Consider the following 19,981-nt stretch of genomic DNA (forward strand, 5'->3'; position numbering starts at 1 on the left):
CCCAATATTAACCTTTTTTTTTTTTTTTCAATGGGTAAAAAACATTCTCCAATTTTTTATTTTATTTTTTTTGACGAAATTATATGAAGAAAATTGGGTATTAATCCAAACTAAAAACCGTTTACCGACTATTCCCGGTACAATTTTCGTCCTAAGGCCCCACCTTCGTTGCCTAATCCTCTCTATATATACGCCTCGTCCCGCAAACGCCCAAACCTGAATCTCCCGTCGCCAACTACCCACCACCAAAGTCTCAACGGAAAAAATGGCTCTCCTAACGCCCCCGGCGACTCCCGGCCGCGCCGCCGGTTCGGCGAAGCACCACGGCGCCGCTTTACTGGCCTCCGTCAACTCTCTTTGGCACCGCGTCACGAAGAAGCTGGGGAACGGCGGCGGCGCGAGAAGCAGCGGCGGTTGTTCCCCCAAATCGCCGCTCGCGAAGCCCAAGCAACTCCTGGCGACGATCAGCCTTCTGCGGCGGAAAAAGGCGGCCAACGACGGTGTCCTCGACGGCGACGACTTCGGCGACGGCGGGCTCTGGCAGCGCTCCATCCTGATGGGCGACAAGTGCCAACCGCCCGACTTCTCCGGCGTGATTTACTACGACAGCAACGGGAATCGCATGTCGGAGATGCCGATGAAATCGCCCCGCGCCAGCCCGCTTCCCGCTTATTTGCACTGCCCTTCCCCAAAACCATAGAGAGAGAGAGGGAGAGAGAGGAGATTTAGCTTCGCCGGCGATCAACACAGGTCGCCGGCGAGCGGCGTGCAGTCACCGTGTAACTTAGGTGCTTGGTCTGGGCGTAATCTAGCCATCTAGTTTATTTTATCTTATTTTATTTTCTCTTTTATCTTAGGGAGTTGATATATACTATGGTTTGCTTCCCTTTTTTCTTAAACAAAAAAAATAAAAAAAAAATTAATTTTCTGTATATTTTGAATTTCGAAAGGAGTAGTTTGCGACTTGCGAGTAAATTTTCTGATTTTATTTATTTTCCCATTATTTACAACAAAAAAAAAATCAAAATTACAAATTTACGGCCAATTAAGTTTTTGTTTCGAATTCATCGAAAAAATGTAAATTCCATCAATCAAACAACGTTAATTAAACTACAAACATTAAATTAAATTACACACCAAATGAGATGAAATGAGTACTATATCATTGTGCTATATCATATACTTTATCATATTATTCTCACCGCACGATTCACTAAATCTAAACATGTCATTAATAAGAAATAATGTAAATTATGTAATTTTGTGGGATCGAAAACGACACTTTTATCCCTTAATTGCTTTACTTTTTAAAATTTAGTCTATATAAGTTAATTTAAACAAACGTCCCTAAATTATTCGTAATGTTACATTTTTAGTCCTTAATATTATAAAATTGTCAAAATTCATTAATATATGTATCCTCCTATCTGTATCCGTGACCTCAGTGTTTTGCATTAATATACTTAGCTTGTCTTTGTCAAAAAAATTGTGAGTAAATTTTCTGATTTTATTTATTTCATCTTTATTAAAAACACACATACACATTACGGTAGACATCTTGCTTAAGTTTTGTTTTAAGTTCAGTCATTGACCAATAATTTTGAATAAATAAAACACACACACACAATTACGATAGACATCTTGCTTAAGTTTTGTTTTGAATTCAGTCATTCACCAATAATAATAATAATGAATGTTCACATGTTTAAAAGCAGAAATTTAGTTAATATTACTCTTTAAAATCAAGTCATTTATTAAAAAAAATCACTTTTTAAAATTAATTTCTAAACGTATCTTTATTGTATTAAATTTTAATTTTACATTTGATTATTAGTCAATTTTTTATTTTTTATTTTTTTAAAAATTCAGTGTGGGATCATTGGGTCAACCAGTTCATATATGGTCCATAAAAATACAAAGTTTTTTTTTTTTTTTTAAATTTACAAATAATATAACGTAAAGTATGGAATTAATCATGACCATCATTAATTTTACTTTCCATACTTGTCAATCCGTGTAATATATTTTAAAAGATTATTGTTATCATAGATTATATTAATCCGTTCTATAATATGCGACGTTATATATGTGTGTGATCATTTTAAGAGTGATGCTAAATTCTTCTCTTTTTTTTTCTTCTTTTATTTTTTTTTTTAAAAAAATTCTCTTAATTTTTAATTCTTTATTTGGTAATATGTGATTGATTTTTTAAATAATAGTATTTGATTAATAAATTATTTTTAAAAAAAAACTTTAACGCAAGATGTGGTCAGTCAATTTATAGTAATTAATGATTAAAAATGATTTTATTGTCATGAACGTTATGAAATAAAATTAGAAAAAGAATATCATTATTCATTTTAAAATACCTTCTATTGATGTGTCTCTCTCTTTTTTGAACTTAAAAAATTGAAGATATTTTTGTTAAAATACCTTCTATTAAATGGAACGTTGTAATTGGAATAAATTTTACTGATAATTAGTTTGAATATGAATTTGTAATATATTTCTTAAACTAATTACTTGTAAATTTATTCCAACTCACCTTAATAGTTTTTTTTTTTTTTTTACTATTAGTTCTAATTATACTATTAACTTGATTCACCTTATCTAAATAATCCAACTACTAAATTATACTACTAACTTGTGAACGTATTTGTTATTGGCACTGTCTTTGAATTCTTTCATAATCGTCAATTGTTATATTGATAGCTTTTTAACTCATGATTGGATGAAACTCTTTTTTTTTTCTTTTTTTTTTTTTGAAAAGCGATGGAATGAAATTCTTAAAACTAAATATAAGTTTTTAAAGAATTAGAGAAAATGACATTTTTGATTTTTTGGTCATTTAATTTTGGAAAAAGTGTCAATTAGCCCCCTAAGTATAATTGATATTGCAATTGAGCCGCCTAAGTGAAAAAAGCTCTATTAAAGCCTCCTAAACCGGTAAAAAAATGTAATTGAGTCCTAAATGACTTATTTAGTAGGTTACTAAAATTAAGTGTCAAATTTTATAATTTGTATCACATTGATCTTGCAATCAAATTAATTTATATTTTAAAAATGATTTAAATAATTTTTAAATAAACAAATTTTAAGAAAAAAAAAAAAAAGCAAAAGTCGAAGTTACCTTAATTGAAATGCATACAAACGCTCAAATTTTTGAGGAGAAGAGATCAACAAGTGTCTAACATAGTGACTAACTTTTTGACAATGTGCCTCTCTTTCACTTCAATATCACCACTTTAGACCCTTTGGTTCTCTAACCAATCAGTGCAAATGTATTTTACATCTCATATTTTATCTCCCGACGATCTACATAATTTAATTCTAATCAAGTTTTTGATGCATTTGTTTTAATTTTTTTCAATATAATGTTTCCATATAATTTTAAAAATCTAATCTTTAACATCTTTTTGAGCTTGTTTGGCTAATAACTTATCTGCTAATTTTTGACAAATGTGACCATCTTCAGTGGTTCTCTAAAGAAGCTGTTTGGTAACCAACTATCTATCCATTAATTTTTTTTAAAAAATTGTTGTTTAAAGAGAAGCCTTAAGCTTCTTTAATAATGAATCCCAATGCTTCTTTTCTCCTGTCCATCCGATGTGGGAATCGAATGGGCAGGGATGAATAAAGGGACGTTGAGCTCCCCTTTTAATGAGGGAGCTCAACACCATCTTCTTGATTTCTTTTCTTGTTACTGCTACTACTACTATTAAGAATGTTCTTTTGTGTCTTTTACAAATTATTCGCTACCATTAAACAACTAATTTTACCAAACATCTTTTTACAAATCGCTAATACAATTCGCTGGTCAAATCCGGTAACATAATCCGCTAACACAAATCGCTAATCGCTAATTGCTAACCGATGATTGCCAAACAAGGCCTTTGGTTTCATGCGAAGCAAAAAAAAAAAAAAAAAGTGTTTTTTGTGTATGTGTGTGTGTGTGTGTGTTTTTTTTTTAAATAGTGAAAATCTAACATAAAAAATTTATTTGCTTGGACAATTGGTATAAATAGAATACTGTTAAATCTTTTTCTAATTTTTGTTGTTATGTTGAATTTATTCGATATTAAATTTAAACCAATTAAGGGAATAAGAAAGGATTGGTAAAGCTTTTGTTAGGTTCTAACATTTCTATCTAACCATGCATGAAAAGAGCTACCAGGAGAACAATTGAAGGATGAAAAGTGGGCTTTTGTTAGGTTTTAACACTTCTATCTAACCATGCATGAAAAGAGCTACCAGGAGAACAATTGAAGGATGAAAAGTGGATATAAGAATAATTCAAGGATAAAAAATTTCATTTTTTCTAAGTTCTATAAAACTTTTGTTAAGTTTTAACTGTTCCATCTAGATATGACCTTGTGGGTGAAAAGAGCCAAAAACGGTTATGTGAAGAATTCAAGGACTGAATAAGCTATTATGAAACAATTCTAGGATCGTCAATTTTCCTTTATTTAATATGAACTTTATACCTTGAGGTGGTTAGCCAAACAAAGATTTTCAACTAATTTTGAGTTGATTAATTAGTCGAGTTGTACCCTAAAGTCTTATTGTCATATTTTTGGAACTATCATCACAGAGTAATTTTTCATGTACAACATAGGTACATCTTTCATTTTTTCCCCTAATACTTGAAGAGTTGTCTATTTTTGCACGTGTCATGTAGCCTTATTGTCTATTTGATAGGGATTATTTCCCGACCTATCGAACTCTACCCCGGTCTATTCTAAACCAACTGATCTACTCCCTCCTTCTCCATCTTCACTCTTCTTGCTACACAATCGCAACAAACCAAAGGCCTTCTTCATCTTTTCCGATTGAAAACCAGAGCTTATTTCCGATTGAAAACCATCATCTGGTTTCCGACCAGAAACCAGAGAGTAGACTCTCTGGTTTCCAATTGGAAACCAGAGACTCTTTGCTGGGTCTCTAGTTTCCAATTGGAAACCAGTTTTTTTATTTATTTTTATTTATTTTATTTATTTTTATAATACTGACTAATTTATTTGATGATAATAATTAATAGAATGTTTGTAATTTTGATATAATTTTAATTTTTAGATTACAATTTTTTTCATTTTCTAGAAAATGAACCAAACACATCAAAACAGTTTTCTGAAATGCAACCAAACACCGGAAATAAAAACAATTTTTGAAAAATAACTCATTTTTCAGAAAACATTTTCCATAAGTCATTTTCCTTCTTTTTAAACGCACCCTAAATACAAGGGATTTGATATCAATGAGTAATTCTACATGTACTCCCAAATTATATTCCCATGTTTTCTATTTCCTATGACATAGCATGCTTTGATTGCTTAATTTATAGAGAGTCATGATGTTTATCCCTTTCTTGTTTTCTTCCTCCAATCAAATTTGAACACAAGTGGGAGTAAAAGTTGAGGTAGGTTTTTGGGTGTCCATAAAGTATTTTTGCATATGAATCCTTATTCACTTATAATTAAATGTAAAAAATTCTAATTTCTTTCCAGGTGTATAATGTTGATACACTCTCATTTGTACCTATTTTACTTGTGTTTTTATGTAGGATTTATAGTTAATTGTGTGATAAAATGTTGTGTCCAATGCTTATTTCCTTGTTTTCATATTTAAAATGGTATAATGCTTGGTTTAAATGTTTTTGATGTGTTTAGAAGTGCATTAGAACCATTTGGGAGAAAAAGCCAATCCAAAGGAGCCAAAGAGTTGCAATTTCAATTGATTTGATCACAAGAGCAAAACAAAGGAAAGGTGGAGCAACAGATCAAAGAGTTGTAATTCCCGCTACCATGGCGACATCTTGGTAATCGGACCATATCTCTTCCTATGAATATCCAAATGAGATGATTCTTGAGCCATTGGAAAGAAGACTTCAAGGGCTACAACTTTTATACAGACATCAAAGTGTAGATCAAAAGGAAAAATGGTCAAAAGATCAAAGAGTTGTAATTCCTGCTAAATATGGCGACACCTCGGTAATTTGACCATATCTCAGCCTAGGAATATCCAAATGAGTTGATTCTTGAACCATTGGAAAGAAGACTTCAAGGACTACAACGCTTATGAAATCATCAAAGTTTAATTCGAAAGGGAAAAGGGTCAAAATCAGGCTGCAAGTTGGAGCTACGTCCCAGGCGGATTCTTGCCGTGGCGAGAATCCCAAATTTTGGGCAGTGACACTCTCGCCGCGGCGAAAGTTGCAGATCTGCGATTTTGCAGTTCTTTGAATTGCCATTTTTGCCCCCCATTCTCCACCCACTATAAAAGCATCACTTCCTATTAACCCTAACAAGCTTGGCTGCGAATTTGGACCAAAAAGGAGAGCAAGGAAGAAGATTTGAAGCTACAACAAGAGAGGAGAAGAGCTTGGAAGACACATTCGGGAGAATTTCTTCATCTCTTCTCTATTTTAAGCTTTAGTAAATCTTCCTTTGAATTGTTTGTTGTTGAATCTATTTTAGCCATGGTAGGCTAAACTTTCCTTTAGGATTTTTGGATTGATAAGTGTTTATGAACCTATGTGCCTAGTTCTTGAATTGTTGGAATGAAATATCTATTTGGGTTTATTACTCGTGTTGTAATTGTGGTTTAATTTCTTGATGCTTGTAGTTATGGATCCTAATTACTTGTTTCATTGCTAAATTTGTCTATGAATTAGAGCACCCACAATTGCACTTGATTCTTGTACCTCGAGAGAGGACATGTTGATTAAGGGATTTATTATGAATAGCTCACGAGAGTGAGTATTCCAATTGTGAATAGCCCACGAGAGTGGGTATTCCATTTATTGCTTGTTCTTGATTATAGGTTGTGAATAGCTCACGAGAGTGAGTATTCCAATTACTTTGTTTTGGGATTGAATTACGAGAGTAATCTTTCCCTTTTAGATTGCAATCATCCACACTTGTTGAACCCAAATGATTATTTCACTTTAGATTGGCACTAGGTGATTAAACACTTTGACACCCAAAAATCCCGCTCTTAATCTCTTGTATATAAAAGTCCGTTTGCCTTGCTTCATTTATTTTGTTTTCATAATTATAGATAAATACCCATTGTTAACGTAGGAATAGCTTCTCATGAATTAATTAGTAACTAGTGTTTGATACCCCGCTCCCCTGTGGATCGATAACCCCGGAATACTCCGGGTATTTGCTTGTACCTAAAAAAAGTCTACGACCAAATGTCTACATCTACAAATCTAATAAGAGCCAATAAAGTTAGGTCCCTAACAGAAACTAAAAAATGTTGGCGTAATTGTTTATTAAAATGAATAGTTTATATTATTTTGATTTTAATTTTTTTTTTCATACTTTGCCCTCTATTATATCATTTACTTTTCCTAAATACTTTTGTGTTCCGTCGGTATAAATTTTAGTAAAGGAATATTCGTTAACTATTTATTATTCTTAACTTACTGATTGATTTTCATAAAGATGGTTTTAGGTTCGAACCTCATCTCAATTTTCAGAATTGGTAATTGTTGAACATATATAATGAATATGTTAGAGTGTATTAAAAAATACAATATAAAATTTAACATGAACAATTAATTAGAATTGCGCATTGGGCATTGATGAAATTGCAGTGAAGCACACAAGGGACTAGATCAAATCAAGAATTCATTTATGGCAAAAGTGGCATCAAGTGGAAGCATGAATCACGCCTAATAACTTGTAAAATTAGTAGGATTTTGTGTTGCAAAAGCTATGTTTGGGTATTATCTAGTGAGGGTGCTTCGCTCTAAAACTATTATTGCACCCATTAATCCAATATTTCTGTCACATGTCAGATTTATGAATTCTTGAAATATTTACTTGTATGAAGAATTTTATAATCTTGATCTTGCAGTGTAAAATGATACTTTGATAATTATAAGTATGTATATACTTTGATACATTGGACATTGGACTATTCGCGTGTGTTTGCTAACTAGTACTACGTACTAATTATAAGTAGATATTTGAGCTGTGGTACGGTTTTTTGTATTATTCCATTGTTAAAAAGATTATATTAAAAGGACAATAATTAATAGAATAACACCACTTTCTCTAAAATATAAATATGGAGATCAGAGTATCCTTTCCGGTCAACTTTTTTTTTTTTCTTTTGTTGAAAATATGATATCACTAAAAAAAAAAAAAAAGAAGAAGAATTAACCATTCAACCACAGAAAAATACTAAGGGGCAGTGGGACACACTAATTAAAATACTAATAAAATACTATGACATGATATCCATACTATTGTGAGACTAATTTAGATTTGACATGAATTGCGTTTATAATGACCAAAACCAGAACTCTTTAATGTGACACATCTTTAAAAAAAAAACAAAGTTTATTATAGTTATATTAGCATGTTGTCTGCTTACCAACTCATTTAAGCTACTAGGTTAAGTCACAAATACTTAATAAATATAAAATTATACTCAAATATGTAAATTTATATACAAATAATATTATATTTTTCAATAACAAGTTGATTTGACCAATGAATAATAAATAGGACAGGTAAAATGGGACAGAGGGAGTATTATTTTTCTTTACAAAAATTACTTTTTGAGTGAAAATGACTCATCCATCCTTAACCAAATATCAATGGATTGATTATTGGCCTGGGACATGACTGCAAATCTGCAACCTTAAATTTTTAAGTTGGCTGTCTGATCTCACCTTAGAGGTGTCTAGCCACTATGTTTGACGGTGTATATGAATTAATTAGAAGAGTTTGCATAATAACTCAATACAAAAATAAAAAATAAATTAGTACAATGATAATATGTTACCGAGTAAATATTAAGATATAATTTTAGTACAATAATATAATAGTGACGAAGGCGGACTAGTTCAATATCCAGCAAAGCAGACTTTTTTCAGAGTAAGAAGAAAATGACACTTCCAAGTTGAATTTTTTGTAGTCAGCGTTGGGTGCTAAGTCAAATTAATTTCGAATGGGCAAACATGACCCAGTCAAGATACTCTCTTCTCTAGTCTATTCTTCTTTTTAAAATTATTTTTATCAGTTTACTTATATTTAGAAATTATGATATATTTATAGGGTAAGTGGAATTAGGTTGAAATAATTGAAAAAGAAAGCTATTTTTTGCCCCCAAATTTATTATTTTACTATTTATCTTTTGACATGATAATAAAAAAAAAATTATATTAATGATTACTCATAAATTAACCAACTTCACCGTGAATTAAAAAATGAATCTACTTCTTACTTAACTAATTTTACATGAGCATTGCACAACTGACTTAATGTTCAATGTTTATATTTAAATAAGTAATTCAAAATATATCAATGCAAGATTATAAATGAGAAGTTCATTATATAGATGATATTAAAATTAATGTTTAACTTAATTTGCATTTTTCAAAAAAAAAAAATTTAAATACTTATTGTAGTTGGTATGGTATTAGACAGTAGATACTACGTTTGATTGGAATGGCTCTAAGTTTTGTTAATTCGTTTTTGGACAAGTTTGTCACTGTATTCATCTTAATTCATTGCTTGTCTCGTCCACTTCTTTTTTTGTTCGTAGTGTCTTCCTCGTCACTTTGTAACCATTGATCATCCTAGATGGATCGATGGATCAAATGGGTTCACACTTATCACGAGAAACCTAGTTCACATTGATTATGATTATATATATAAAACTTTAATGATATAAGTACAATTTTGTCTGATAAAAAGTAATAATATAATATTTGTAAAGTAATATACAATTGGACCATTATAGAAATACAGACCAAAAATATTAATATCATCATGACATAAATCATTCCCAATAATGCAAAAACATAATTAAAATATTGAGTCTTATTCTAAATAATCAAAAGAAGATTAATTGAACGAAAAAAAAAAAAGAGTAAAAGAACTTAACATAGATTTGTTTTTAAAAAAATGCAAGAAACCAATTTTCAAACTGTATAGCTAAATTGCAACAGTTATTATTCTTTTACTAAAGTGTTCACTAATGGAATGTGAGAGTATTTATGAAAAATAACTAATATAATAGAGGGTAAAGTAGTAGGGCTAATTTTGTTATGTTAATTTCTAAAATAATAAAAAAAATACTAAAATCAAAATAATATGAGCCATTAATTTCAATAAACAATTGGACCAACATTTTTTAATTTTTGTTATAGGAACAAAAAAAAATCAAATATTGTAATATTAGGGGAGCAATGTTCAAAAGTAATTTTAGAAGGGAAATATAATGTAATAGCACTTGTCCCACTTGATACAACATATTCTTAGCACCACCAAAAAGGTGGACTATACTAATAAAATTAGAAAAAAAACTCTACTAAAATCAATTTTTTATCCTTACATAACATTATATATAAGACATAAAATAAAAATTATTTTATTTCATTTGCTATTTATGAATCAATTGATACCATTATGACTTAATAAAGAGCATGCAACAAAAAGAATAAACCTACGGAAGGTTATTATTTTCGGAAAAATAGTCAATCATTTTGAGGCTCATTTTAGGATTTGATTTGCACCCCTATGCACAAGAGAACCTCTATGCTATATTGCTATACAAGTCAATATGCCTTGAAAATGCTCTTGTATAAATAGCTATGCAAACTCACGTTTTTAATCAATGTGGGACAAAATCTACTTTAAAGCTTTTCCGCATTCAATTTCCATCTCAAATAGGTTTTACTTTGAGAACCAATTTTTCATTCACTCATGTATTATCCATTTTGAACGTACAATATATCAATCCTTTCATCTAACTACGAAGAACTCGAATTAACTTTGACCCGACCCAAATTAGAAGTGGACCCCACATATATTTGTACCACAAAATAACCACTTAAAATGCTATTTTGTGCTATTTTTCCAACAATAATAAAATAATTCAATATACTAATGTACCATGCATCATAAGAGTTGATTTCTGGATCTTGGCCACCACGGGCTGGACCACACCCGTGGTGGCACCCATGGTTGTTAAAGTTGCATTCTGATCTTGCCTCCATGGCTTGTACTACACTTGTAATGGTGCCATGGTTGTTAGGGACTACTTTAAAGTTTAATTTTCTTGGATTCTCTTGCTATTCTGGATATTGGGTGTTAGGAAAACACATGGTAATTAAACAAAGAAACAAATCATTTCATGTGTGCATCACATATACTTTACCAATTTCTAATTATCATGTATAAGCCACCTATGTCTCAGATAAAACTTGTGAGATATAAAAAACTGACAAATTACTTAGATTGCATCGAGATAATTCAACAAGAGGAGAAAAAGTTAAAGAAATATCTTAGAATTTTCTTGAAATTATACTGCAAAAACTAGACCTAAAAATAGGCAATAATGACGATAACAAAATCATCCTTTGACAGGGAGATCATGTGGGCTACAGGAAATTTTCAAAACTTTCACTGCCGACCTCTCATAAAGGAGACAATAATTTATGTAAAGTTTCCACAAAGTTTACCTGCAAAGTAAATCAATTTTACGTAAAGTTCTCACAAAGTAAATCAACTTTATGTAAAATTCCCAAAGAGTAAACCAACTTTACGGTACGTAACTATTTTGCACAAACTCCCGCAGGGTTGAACAATTTTGCATTAATTCTTCAGGAATATATATTAATACCATATGCTTTCAAAAAATAAATTAATATTGATCATATACTAAGACCCAATGAATTCCAAAAGGATCAAGACACAGAACAAACTCTTCTCAACAAATGACCAATTAACTTTCTTGATCCATACGTAATAAAACTTCCTACCAATTTGAAATAATATTTTACTAGGCAACACCATAATATTATTTAATTTAAGTTCTTAATAGCCACGATTGAAATTTTAAATACTCATTACTATATAAATCTTTAACAGGGGATTATGATATGACTCTTCAAAGTTTATCTTTTTCATTTCTACAACCTTTCATGACCATCGGAGCACGTTCATGTATGTAAATGGCTTCAAAATTCATCTAATTGAACTCAATCTACATGATTTTGACAATTAATACCTCTAGGCTAAGCCACCTAGAGACAATTAATAACTATAAGCATCCAATCTACATACTTTGCTACGTACTTCACTAGTCCTCTAACCCCTTTGCTTGCAACTTTTTTTTTTTTTTTTGAGTACTACTGACTCTATTACAACGTAGTATCTGTTCATAGCTACTTTCTCAACCTATTGAAGCACAGAGAATCAACAATTGCTTCCACTGAGGCTTTTCATGTGGAGTGTAAATCGGATGCCAGTAGACCACAAGGTCTTTGGTACTTGCAACTTTACTTATATCCTTGCTTTACTAGTCTGAACAGTATTCACCTTTAATTTACTGATCGAACTCTACTAGAGTATGTTCCACTTTACTGCCCTTAAAGTTTTACTCAAGTGCTTCCCTATAGTTCACTTCAGAGGTCATCTATATATATATATATATGCTTTTATTTTCCTGAAGGGTTACTCTACTGATCTGTTGAGAGTTCTACTATACTTTGCTGCTTCAGTAATTTACTACCCTTCACTTTGCTGATTCTGATGGAACTATACTGACTTGCTTTGAAGATAATTGCATCTACTTTTCTCACTACTTTATTATTATTATTATTATTTTTTATCAGAAAGGGACGGTGTAACCCGGAAGAAGGTAAAAGAACTACTATATTACTATATTTTGTTTTTCGCCTACATTATATAATTGTATGTTTTGTGTTGAACATTTTGTATAGATTTATAATATTATGTAATTCAATATTTAGTGTTTCTGGCAAGTTCTACATTCTTAATATAGAGAGAGATGGAGAATAAAGCCTAAATGACGCAACTGTGAAATGGTTAATCCTTGCCTTCCTTGGTCTGCTCTTGAATTGATGTATCTCCTCCATCCATGATGATAAAACAAAATATGAAGACCAAAATCTTGATAAACATGCGCGCGCACACACATGACGTCTTTTTCTTCATGGCAGAGACTTTGTCGAGCCATGGTTGCAGTAAACGCTAAGCCCTAGTCAGGCGGTAGAGGAGCGCCTAGCACCTAGACGGTCTAGGCGGGCACCGGATTAACTTAGTTAACTCGATTGAAATGGACGAGTTAACTCAACCGAGTTAGGCGCTAGGCGGCTGAGTCGGCCGAACTAGACACTAGGCGGGCGCCTAGGAGGGAAATCACCATGGTGTGGGCGCCTAGCGCCTAGGTGGCCATCTAGACCGATTTTTGCAACAGTGGTTTGTTGCAAGAAAAGGAATTATAGAAGTGATAAAAGCAAAGAAAAAATTGGTGGTTTAATTAGTGAAGAGTCTGAGAGAAAATAATCAATTAGGATGTATAATTAGAGGAGAATTGATATTATAGGTGCTAATAATATAATCCTTAGTATGAATAGATCCATTGCATATGAATAATGAGAAGACATAAATATAATATTCTTGTTCATGTTCTTCCGTGTTATTCTTAATTTTATTGGACCTCTCACACGTTCGAAGTGTGAATTTTAAGTTTGCCGTGATTCGAATACGGTTAGAACCAGAAATCTATCTGTTATGGTCCTATCTAGGATCGTAACATAGAATTGAAAGAAATAGGATTGCATAATTCCAAAAGGCAGTACAATATATATAATTTCTTGTGTTGTATACTAATGGATAAAACAAGCTAGCATAAAAGTCACTAGTCAGTATACCAGAAAACAGAACTGAAATGGGATCCAATATAATTTCAATCCCCAAGAGGGGGTGAGCGAGTGCGTACACTTGTAGCTGCTGCAGGTTTTGATAACAGCTTCTTTAATTTGCTTCTTCAACATTCCCATAGGGTTCATGGGTCAGGTTCTAATGCTGATAATTTGATGGTCTGATCTTCGATCGCTTCAGCCATTGGTTCTGCAAGTATTTAGATGAAGGTGAGTCCACAAATCTGGGGTAAATGGAAACTTTAATTTCTTCACACTTTGTCCATAGGTCCAAGAATATAGGCATGCAGCTTGCCCGTATGAGTAGCTCAATTACGGGTGACAGAGGTGAAATTTGTAGGTCAAGTCTCTCCAAAAATGAGGGGTTTTTTGTGCACGGTGAACAACAAGTTCAGCCTCTATTAGTCAATTGAGTTACCCTAATTTATCTCTCTATAAACTGTTGAACTAGGGTATGGGGTGCCTGAGTGAACTATTCCACTTTTTTGTCACAATAATAGATTAGAGGCAGCTTGTGGTAACCCAAACTAAGATGGTCTAATTATTAACTTGGTAACCACAAACTAAGTTACAAGTTCGACACCTAATGGGAGCGGTGTATTGGATGGTCACCTTTAATTTGTTTGAGCCTATAAGTTATGGACAACTTAAGACTGGTTTATCTCTTGTGGTTTTTGCTGGTCAGGGTATAAAAAAAGAAAGAATGGAGGGTTTGTTTAGTTACCGAAGCTGGAACAGCACTGACATTGTCAGCAGTTTTCGAAGCAGAACCCATTATCACTCCAGAAAGAACACCATGTGGATAATTTGGTGAGAGAGGTCCAGAGACAGGTGAAAACCCAGATTGTGGAGTAGCAACCTGTCCAAGACTGGATTGCAGAGACAGTGAAGCTGCAGCAGCCACATTAGGAAGCAAATCTGAGGGCAAGACAAACTTTCTTGACACCTTGTTCATCAGAGATGTACTAGGGACAGGTAGTAGTCCAGGAATAATAGAAGCAGCAGCTTCTTTAGTAAACTGCTGATTAGGTGCTTTAACAGCACTAGTAGATGCCAACAAGCCAGTATGCATCGGTGGAGGAAGTGAATCGCGAGACTATAAAGATTAAAATTAGAAAATAAACATCAGCAGATCGAACTCGGCATATATAACACGCTTTTAGCCTCTCAGATTCATCATATCAAATCAAAGCGTACCTCGATTATAGCAGGATCATCAAGCAGAGATGGGACACTTGGTGGAGAAGATGGCGAAGATATAACGCGCACATCCTGCAAAACCACCAGAACGGTATCATGGGATTGGCTCTGATAACAAATCGAAACATATGTCCCATCTCAACTAAAAAAAGTCTAAGCTGATAATTGAATTGCACATTTATATATTATATATATGCTCAACAATTACAATGCTCACCTTGATATCATTGCCATCGAAAACTATGTAGTCGTAGATTTTGTCGCTTGGAGAAACGACAAAAACAGGCCTTCGTCCCTCGGTTCCAAAAGATTTCACTGCAGCAGGTACAAATGAAGAACATGATTGGAGTACTAGGTAAAATAAGTTGATAATTTTAAGGATCCTGTCACACATAGCAATTCAATTGGCTCTTCTTAAACCTCACACCACAGCTCACTACAAGCCAGCAAATTATTCTGTTGATCCGGGTCCACCTTGCAAGGTGGTCTCGAATCCAAAGATACACAATTTACATACTAAATGTTCACAATTTACTTTTTAAAAATTCACAATTTGTGATTACCTTGTATTGTATTCACAAATTTTTAAAACTTAGAAACACAATTTATATTCTAAAAGTTCACAATTTCAATACTAAAATTACACAATTTAAGACCAGAATCGCCTTGTAAGGTGGACCTGTCCATGGTATAACAACTACTACAAGCCTACCTGCAGAATAATGACTATTATATTGCCTTCCATTATGAAGCACAAATTAATATTCAAGACCATCCATCCTTCACATTTATTTCTATTTTAAGGAGTTGGAAATTAACTCAACTTATACAATTAACTAAATCATCTATTCTTTCCTTTCGTGGAAGCATCTAATTCAAGTGGGCAATCGAAACTTTATAAAGAAAGCAATTGATCAAACAATGAAGTTCAGTTCACTCTCTAGTATAGTATAGTTTGATATATATTTCACTGAAGAAGGAACTCTCAACCACTACCCAATGATATGTACGGGATAAATCCCGCCTTGTGATCTCCAGCCAGTAAAGGATTACACGGAGCTGAGATAAATCAGTCTAAGTTGCACATAGCTGACCAACTCATATCTAGGAGGTTAATAGACCGCTCGAGTTGGAAATTGAACTTGCAAAGTAATCCTAACAAAAGCAACCTGCAAAGTGATCCTAAAAGAGCTGCATATGTCATAGTAAATGCCATAGTATTAACAATAGGCAAAGATGATCATGAATGCAACTTACTTTCTACATCAAAGGAAATAGACCATACTTCTAAGTCCTAACAATATATGAATTTGGAAATTTTTGAATAGGAAACTTTGGCCAAAACTCAATATTCAGCACTGAAATGCATTTAATCATTCATTCCCTGCATGCACATAAAGTCATTCTCTCATAAGGTAATAAGTCAAATAGGCAACCTGGTTGAGTTTAAAACTAAAAATCGTTTAAGAAAGAAAATAATTATATTATTAAGTTTCAACTTAATCGTTCCTCGTAGCTCCTACACTAGAGATCAATGGAGGAGATAAATCGAGAGATGTGCCACAATTGATTTATAAGCTCATAAATGCCTATAAACTAGTGTCACAACAATGCCAAATCCAATTATAATTATATTATTAAAAGTATTCCATGTGGCATTTCAAAACTCTTCCACTACGTTTATTAAACTAAACAACTAACCTTTTTTTAGGTTTATCAAACTTACCGCTCACAATATTAAAAATACTAGACTACTAGTTAAACTTAGTAGAATTTTTTTGGTCCTCAATATAATTCTTAGTTTTATATTTCTATTCCTTTTTTAATTAAAATTATGTTTAGAGTTACAATTTTTCTATTTGCACATTGACTCTCATTCTATATATTTTGATGAGTTAATTTTAAGATTCTTTAAAATATATGTATGTATATATATAGCCACATAGGTAATAGGTAACAAAATTTGAGTGGTGTAAATTAACCCCACTAGAAACAAAATAGCTCTACCTATAGATTCAATCATTGAGAAACCTAAAAAAAATTTCATCCATGCATCCATCTATATAAGACATTGGTGACTTGCACACAAGTGGAAAATAGGATGAAATCGGCTTCTCTAGCAACTTTTCAATTATGATGCCCTTCACTGCAATTTTTAGTCATACAAAGTATAACAACTCCTTGCATATTTAAGTATTGTTATTATGTATATTTATTTATTATTTAATTTTTTATATCTTAGTATTTTTGAAATAATTTTAAATTTTTTCAACAAATGCAATAAATTTTAATTTAAATTATGAAAAATATATATTCAGGATGGTAATAAGAATTGATATAATTAACTATATTAACTCTTTGAGAATTCCAATATGACTACAAAACATTATAACATAAAAAATTTCAAAATCTTTTGAGAATTCAAATATGATTACAAATACTAAAACATTTAAAAAAAACTTTTGAAAAAAAATAAGAGAAAATTATAGAACTAGAGTAAATTTTGTATTTTCGTTGCTTTGATAATTTGATTCAATCATTGATCATTTAAAATGTAAAAAATTAAATCATTTTAGTGCATGAATAACTAGGAAAAGCTAAATTTTAAACAATAAACCTATGCATGAGTGTGTATTTTATATTTTATCAATCATTGATGATTTTATCAAGCAAAAACTTCTTAGGAGATTTTTTTTGGTAGAATATTCAAGTCATTATAAATATTTTAAGAATATTTTATATAGTCAAATCTCCTCTATTTTATCAAACAAATCCTATAGGTTCATTAATAAGGCGAATGCTATATGTAGATGTGAATAATAATGCCAATATTATGTCCTTTCAAACAAAATATAATACCAATACATAATTTTTAAATTACCATTGAAATTTGTGAAAATGTAAAAAAATATTATGTAAATCACCGTTGACGAAGTAAAGAATAGATAAAATGTTATGTAAAAAAGTAAACGTTATTTTGAATTGTTCGGTATAACCCTACTTCTATAAATTTTGATAAGGTTAATTTTAAAATTTTTAAAAAATATATACATAGATAATAAGAAACAAAATATTAGTGGAGTCAAGTGACTTTGGAAATAAAATTACTCTTCTCCTAACCACCTAACAATAATAATAAACCAAGGTAATATGCATTGGTCATAGCAGTCGCCTCTATCATCCTCTATCATCTCTCAAAAACTCAACTCTGATCTTTTATCTTGGCACTCACCACTTTTTCTTTTAAGAGTTTTAAATGTAACAAAGCACTCCTTCCTAAACTCGAACATAAAATCCTTCTACAAGCTAGGGTCTTAATGAAATCTTTAATCAACCTCCTATAAAATTTGAGGTGAACTAAAAAAACTCTTTAAGCATTTGACACCAAATGAGGTGATAGAACTTGGAAGGCCATCTATCACCTAAGTTTTAGTTCTATCTAACTAAAATCCACTCATGACACTTTATGGTCTAGCAATATCTCTTCCACTTTATAGATATTTCATCAATGTATTCAAGCACTCAAGTTTTTCATCTCAGACATCTAATCCACATTCTCACTAACGCTCTAATTTGTGTCATTTCTTAATCTCCACCCGATACAAGCAATTTCTTCAGCTTTTTAAATTTTTAGTTTTCATGCAAGTAATCTTACTTTAAATCCTTCACAAATTAGTATATTCACCATTATTTTCTCTATAGATTAAAACTTAAAAAACTTTACTATAAAATCACATAAAATGAAAATTAATCATATATAAATCATTTTATATATATATATCTATACACACAAACACATATATGTATGAATATATATGAGTATATAACTACTAAAGAAGATAAACTAGGCACAAAAGCTCACGTAATCAAAAAGTGTTTTGCTTTGCTATAATTGTAACCAGTGAACAGTGAAAGCCACACAAATCCAAACAAACAAAGACAGACGCAGGATAAACCAATCAAGATAGTTAAAGATACAAACTTATAACTATAAAATTACAAATTTGAATTTCAGCCCTCTTATCAGTTTAAGCGGTCAGTTAGGGGTAATCAGTAATCTAGACTGATTTATCTCTTGACACCCTCTGATAGTGACTGTGGGTTTATTTCATTGCCTAAAAACACAGAAGCACAAAAACATAGAAATGAAAAGGAAGAAGCTAAGGAGAAGAGCAAAACCATTGTGAAGGGCTATGGTGCATTCCTGAGCGTCGACGTGAAGCATAGAGCCTTCGTATCTCATACCAGACTTCGTTGTTAAGCTTATGAGACTTCCAATGCAAGAATCCGCAGCAGCTTTAATGGCCGCCTCTTCCGCCATTGAACGTCAGCTCCTAACACTCTACTCCACAGCAGAAAATGAGGAAATTAAGAAAGAAAGAAACGGCCGCGGGTCGGTGGAATGGTATACGTGTTGTCACCTTGCCCGGCCCCGTTAATGAGAAATAATACTATTTCAATATAATCTTGGATCATCTTTTCTATATTTAGACTGAATTTTTATATGCTGTATCCATGTAATAAGTATATGATTTATTCATCAATTCATTATACAAACACACATCAAATAATAACAAATTTTACTTTTTTTTTTTAAAAATAAAATTTAGTCTATATAAATAGTCCAGGGGTCATGTATTAATATGAAATATCCAATTTAAACTATATACAACTGATTAAGTAATTTATACCAATAAGCAAACTATTAGACACTCCATATTTAATATGTGCAAAAGAGGAAAAAGATAATTTAAGCATTAACATTTTAGTAAGTAAATTATACCAAAATATACTAGCATAGCATATTTTCGATGGTATTTATTAGCAGTGTTAAAAAGCTTATTTAATTATTACACTTTTAATAATAAGAGTATTAATCGACTAGATTAATAGAATCGAGATTATTTTAGAAAAAAAAAAATGCTATCACATTTTCAATGGTATTTATTAGCGGTACTAAAAAAGCTTATTTAATTATTAGATTTTTATTAATAAGAGTATTAAATGGACAAGATTAATTGTATCGAGATTATTTTAGAATAGTATTTTATATTAAAAAAAATACTACCATAT

General features: G+C 31.6%; 2 protein-coding genes across 2 annotated transcripts; one reads left to right on the plus strand and one right to left on the minus strand.

The window, feature by feature from the left end:
• Positions 1–207: 207 nt before the first annotated feature.
• LOC116022609 lies at positions 208–949 on the plus strand. Its single transcript, XM_031263379.1, has one exon. It carries the CDS (start codon positions 266–268, stop codon positions 698–700), a length of 435 nt encoding a protein of 144 aa, XP_031119239.1. The 5' UTR covers positions 208–265; the 3' UTR covers positions 701–949.
• Positions 950–4,733: 3,784 nt separating this feature from the next.
• Positions 4,734–19,229, minus strand: LOC116023571 (protein LSM14 homolog B-A-like). The gene is made up of 5 exons (XM_031264573.1): positions 19,088–19,229; positions 15,126–15,223; positions 14,906–14,980; positions 14,433–14,804; positions 4,734–4,901 (listed from the first exon to the last, which is right to left on the minus strand). The coding sequence occupies exons 1-5, from the start codon at positions 19,227–19,229 to the stop codon at positions 4,734–4,736; spliced, it is 855 nt and encodes a 284-aa protein (XP_031120433.1).
• Positions 19,230–19,981: the final 752 nt, after the last annotated feature.

This window comes from Ipomoea triloba, chromosome 6 (genome assembly GCF_003576645.1).
Source record: "Ipomoea triloba cultivar NCNSP0323 chromosome 6, ASM357664v1".
NCBI lineage: Eukaryota > Viridiplantae > Streptophyta > Magnoliopsida > Solanales > Convolvulaceae > Ipomoea > Ipomoea triloba.

Excerpts from the sequence above, each read along its gene's own strand:
- LOC116022609 (XM_031263379.1), top strand. The coding sequence starts at position 266 with ATGGCTCTCCTAACGCCCCCGGCGACTCCCGGCCGCGCCGCCGGTTCG.
- LOC116023571 (XM_031264573.1), bottom strand. The coding sequence starts at position 19,229 with ATGGCGGAAGAGGCGGCCATTAAAGCTGCTGCGGATTCTTGCATTGGA. Across the intron at positions 14,981-15,125 it reads TCGATGGCAATGATATCAAG|GATGTGCGCGTTATATCTTC; the intron begins GTGAGCATTGTA and ends GTGGTTTTGCAG. Across the intron at positions 4,902-14,432 it reads TCAGTGCTGTTCCAGCTTCG|AGAGTCTACTCTCTGGTTTC; the intron begins GTAACTAAACAA and ends ATTGGAAACCAG.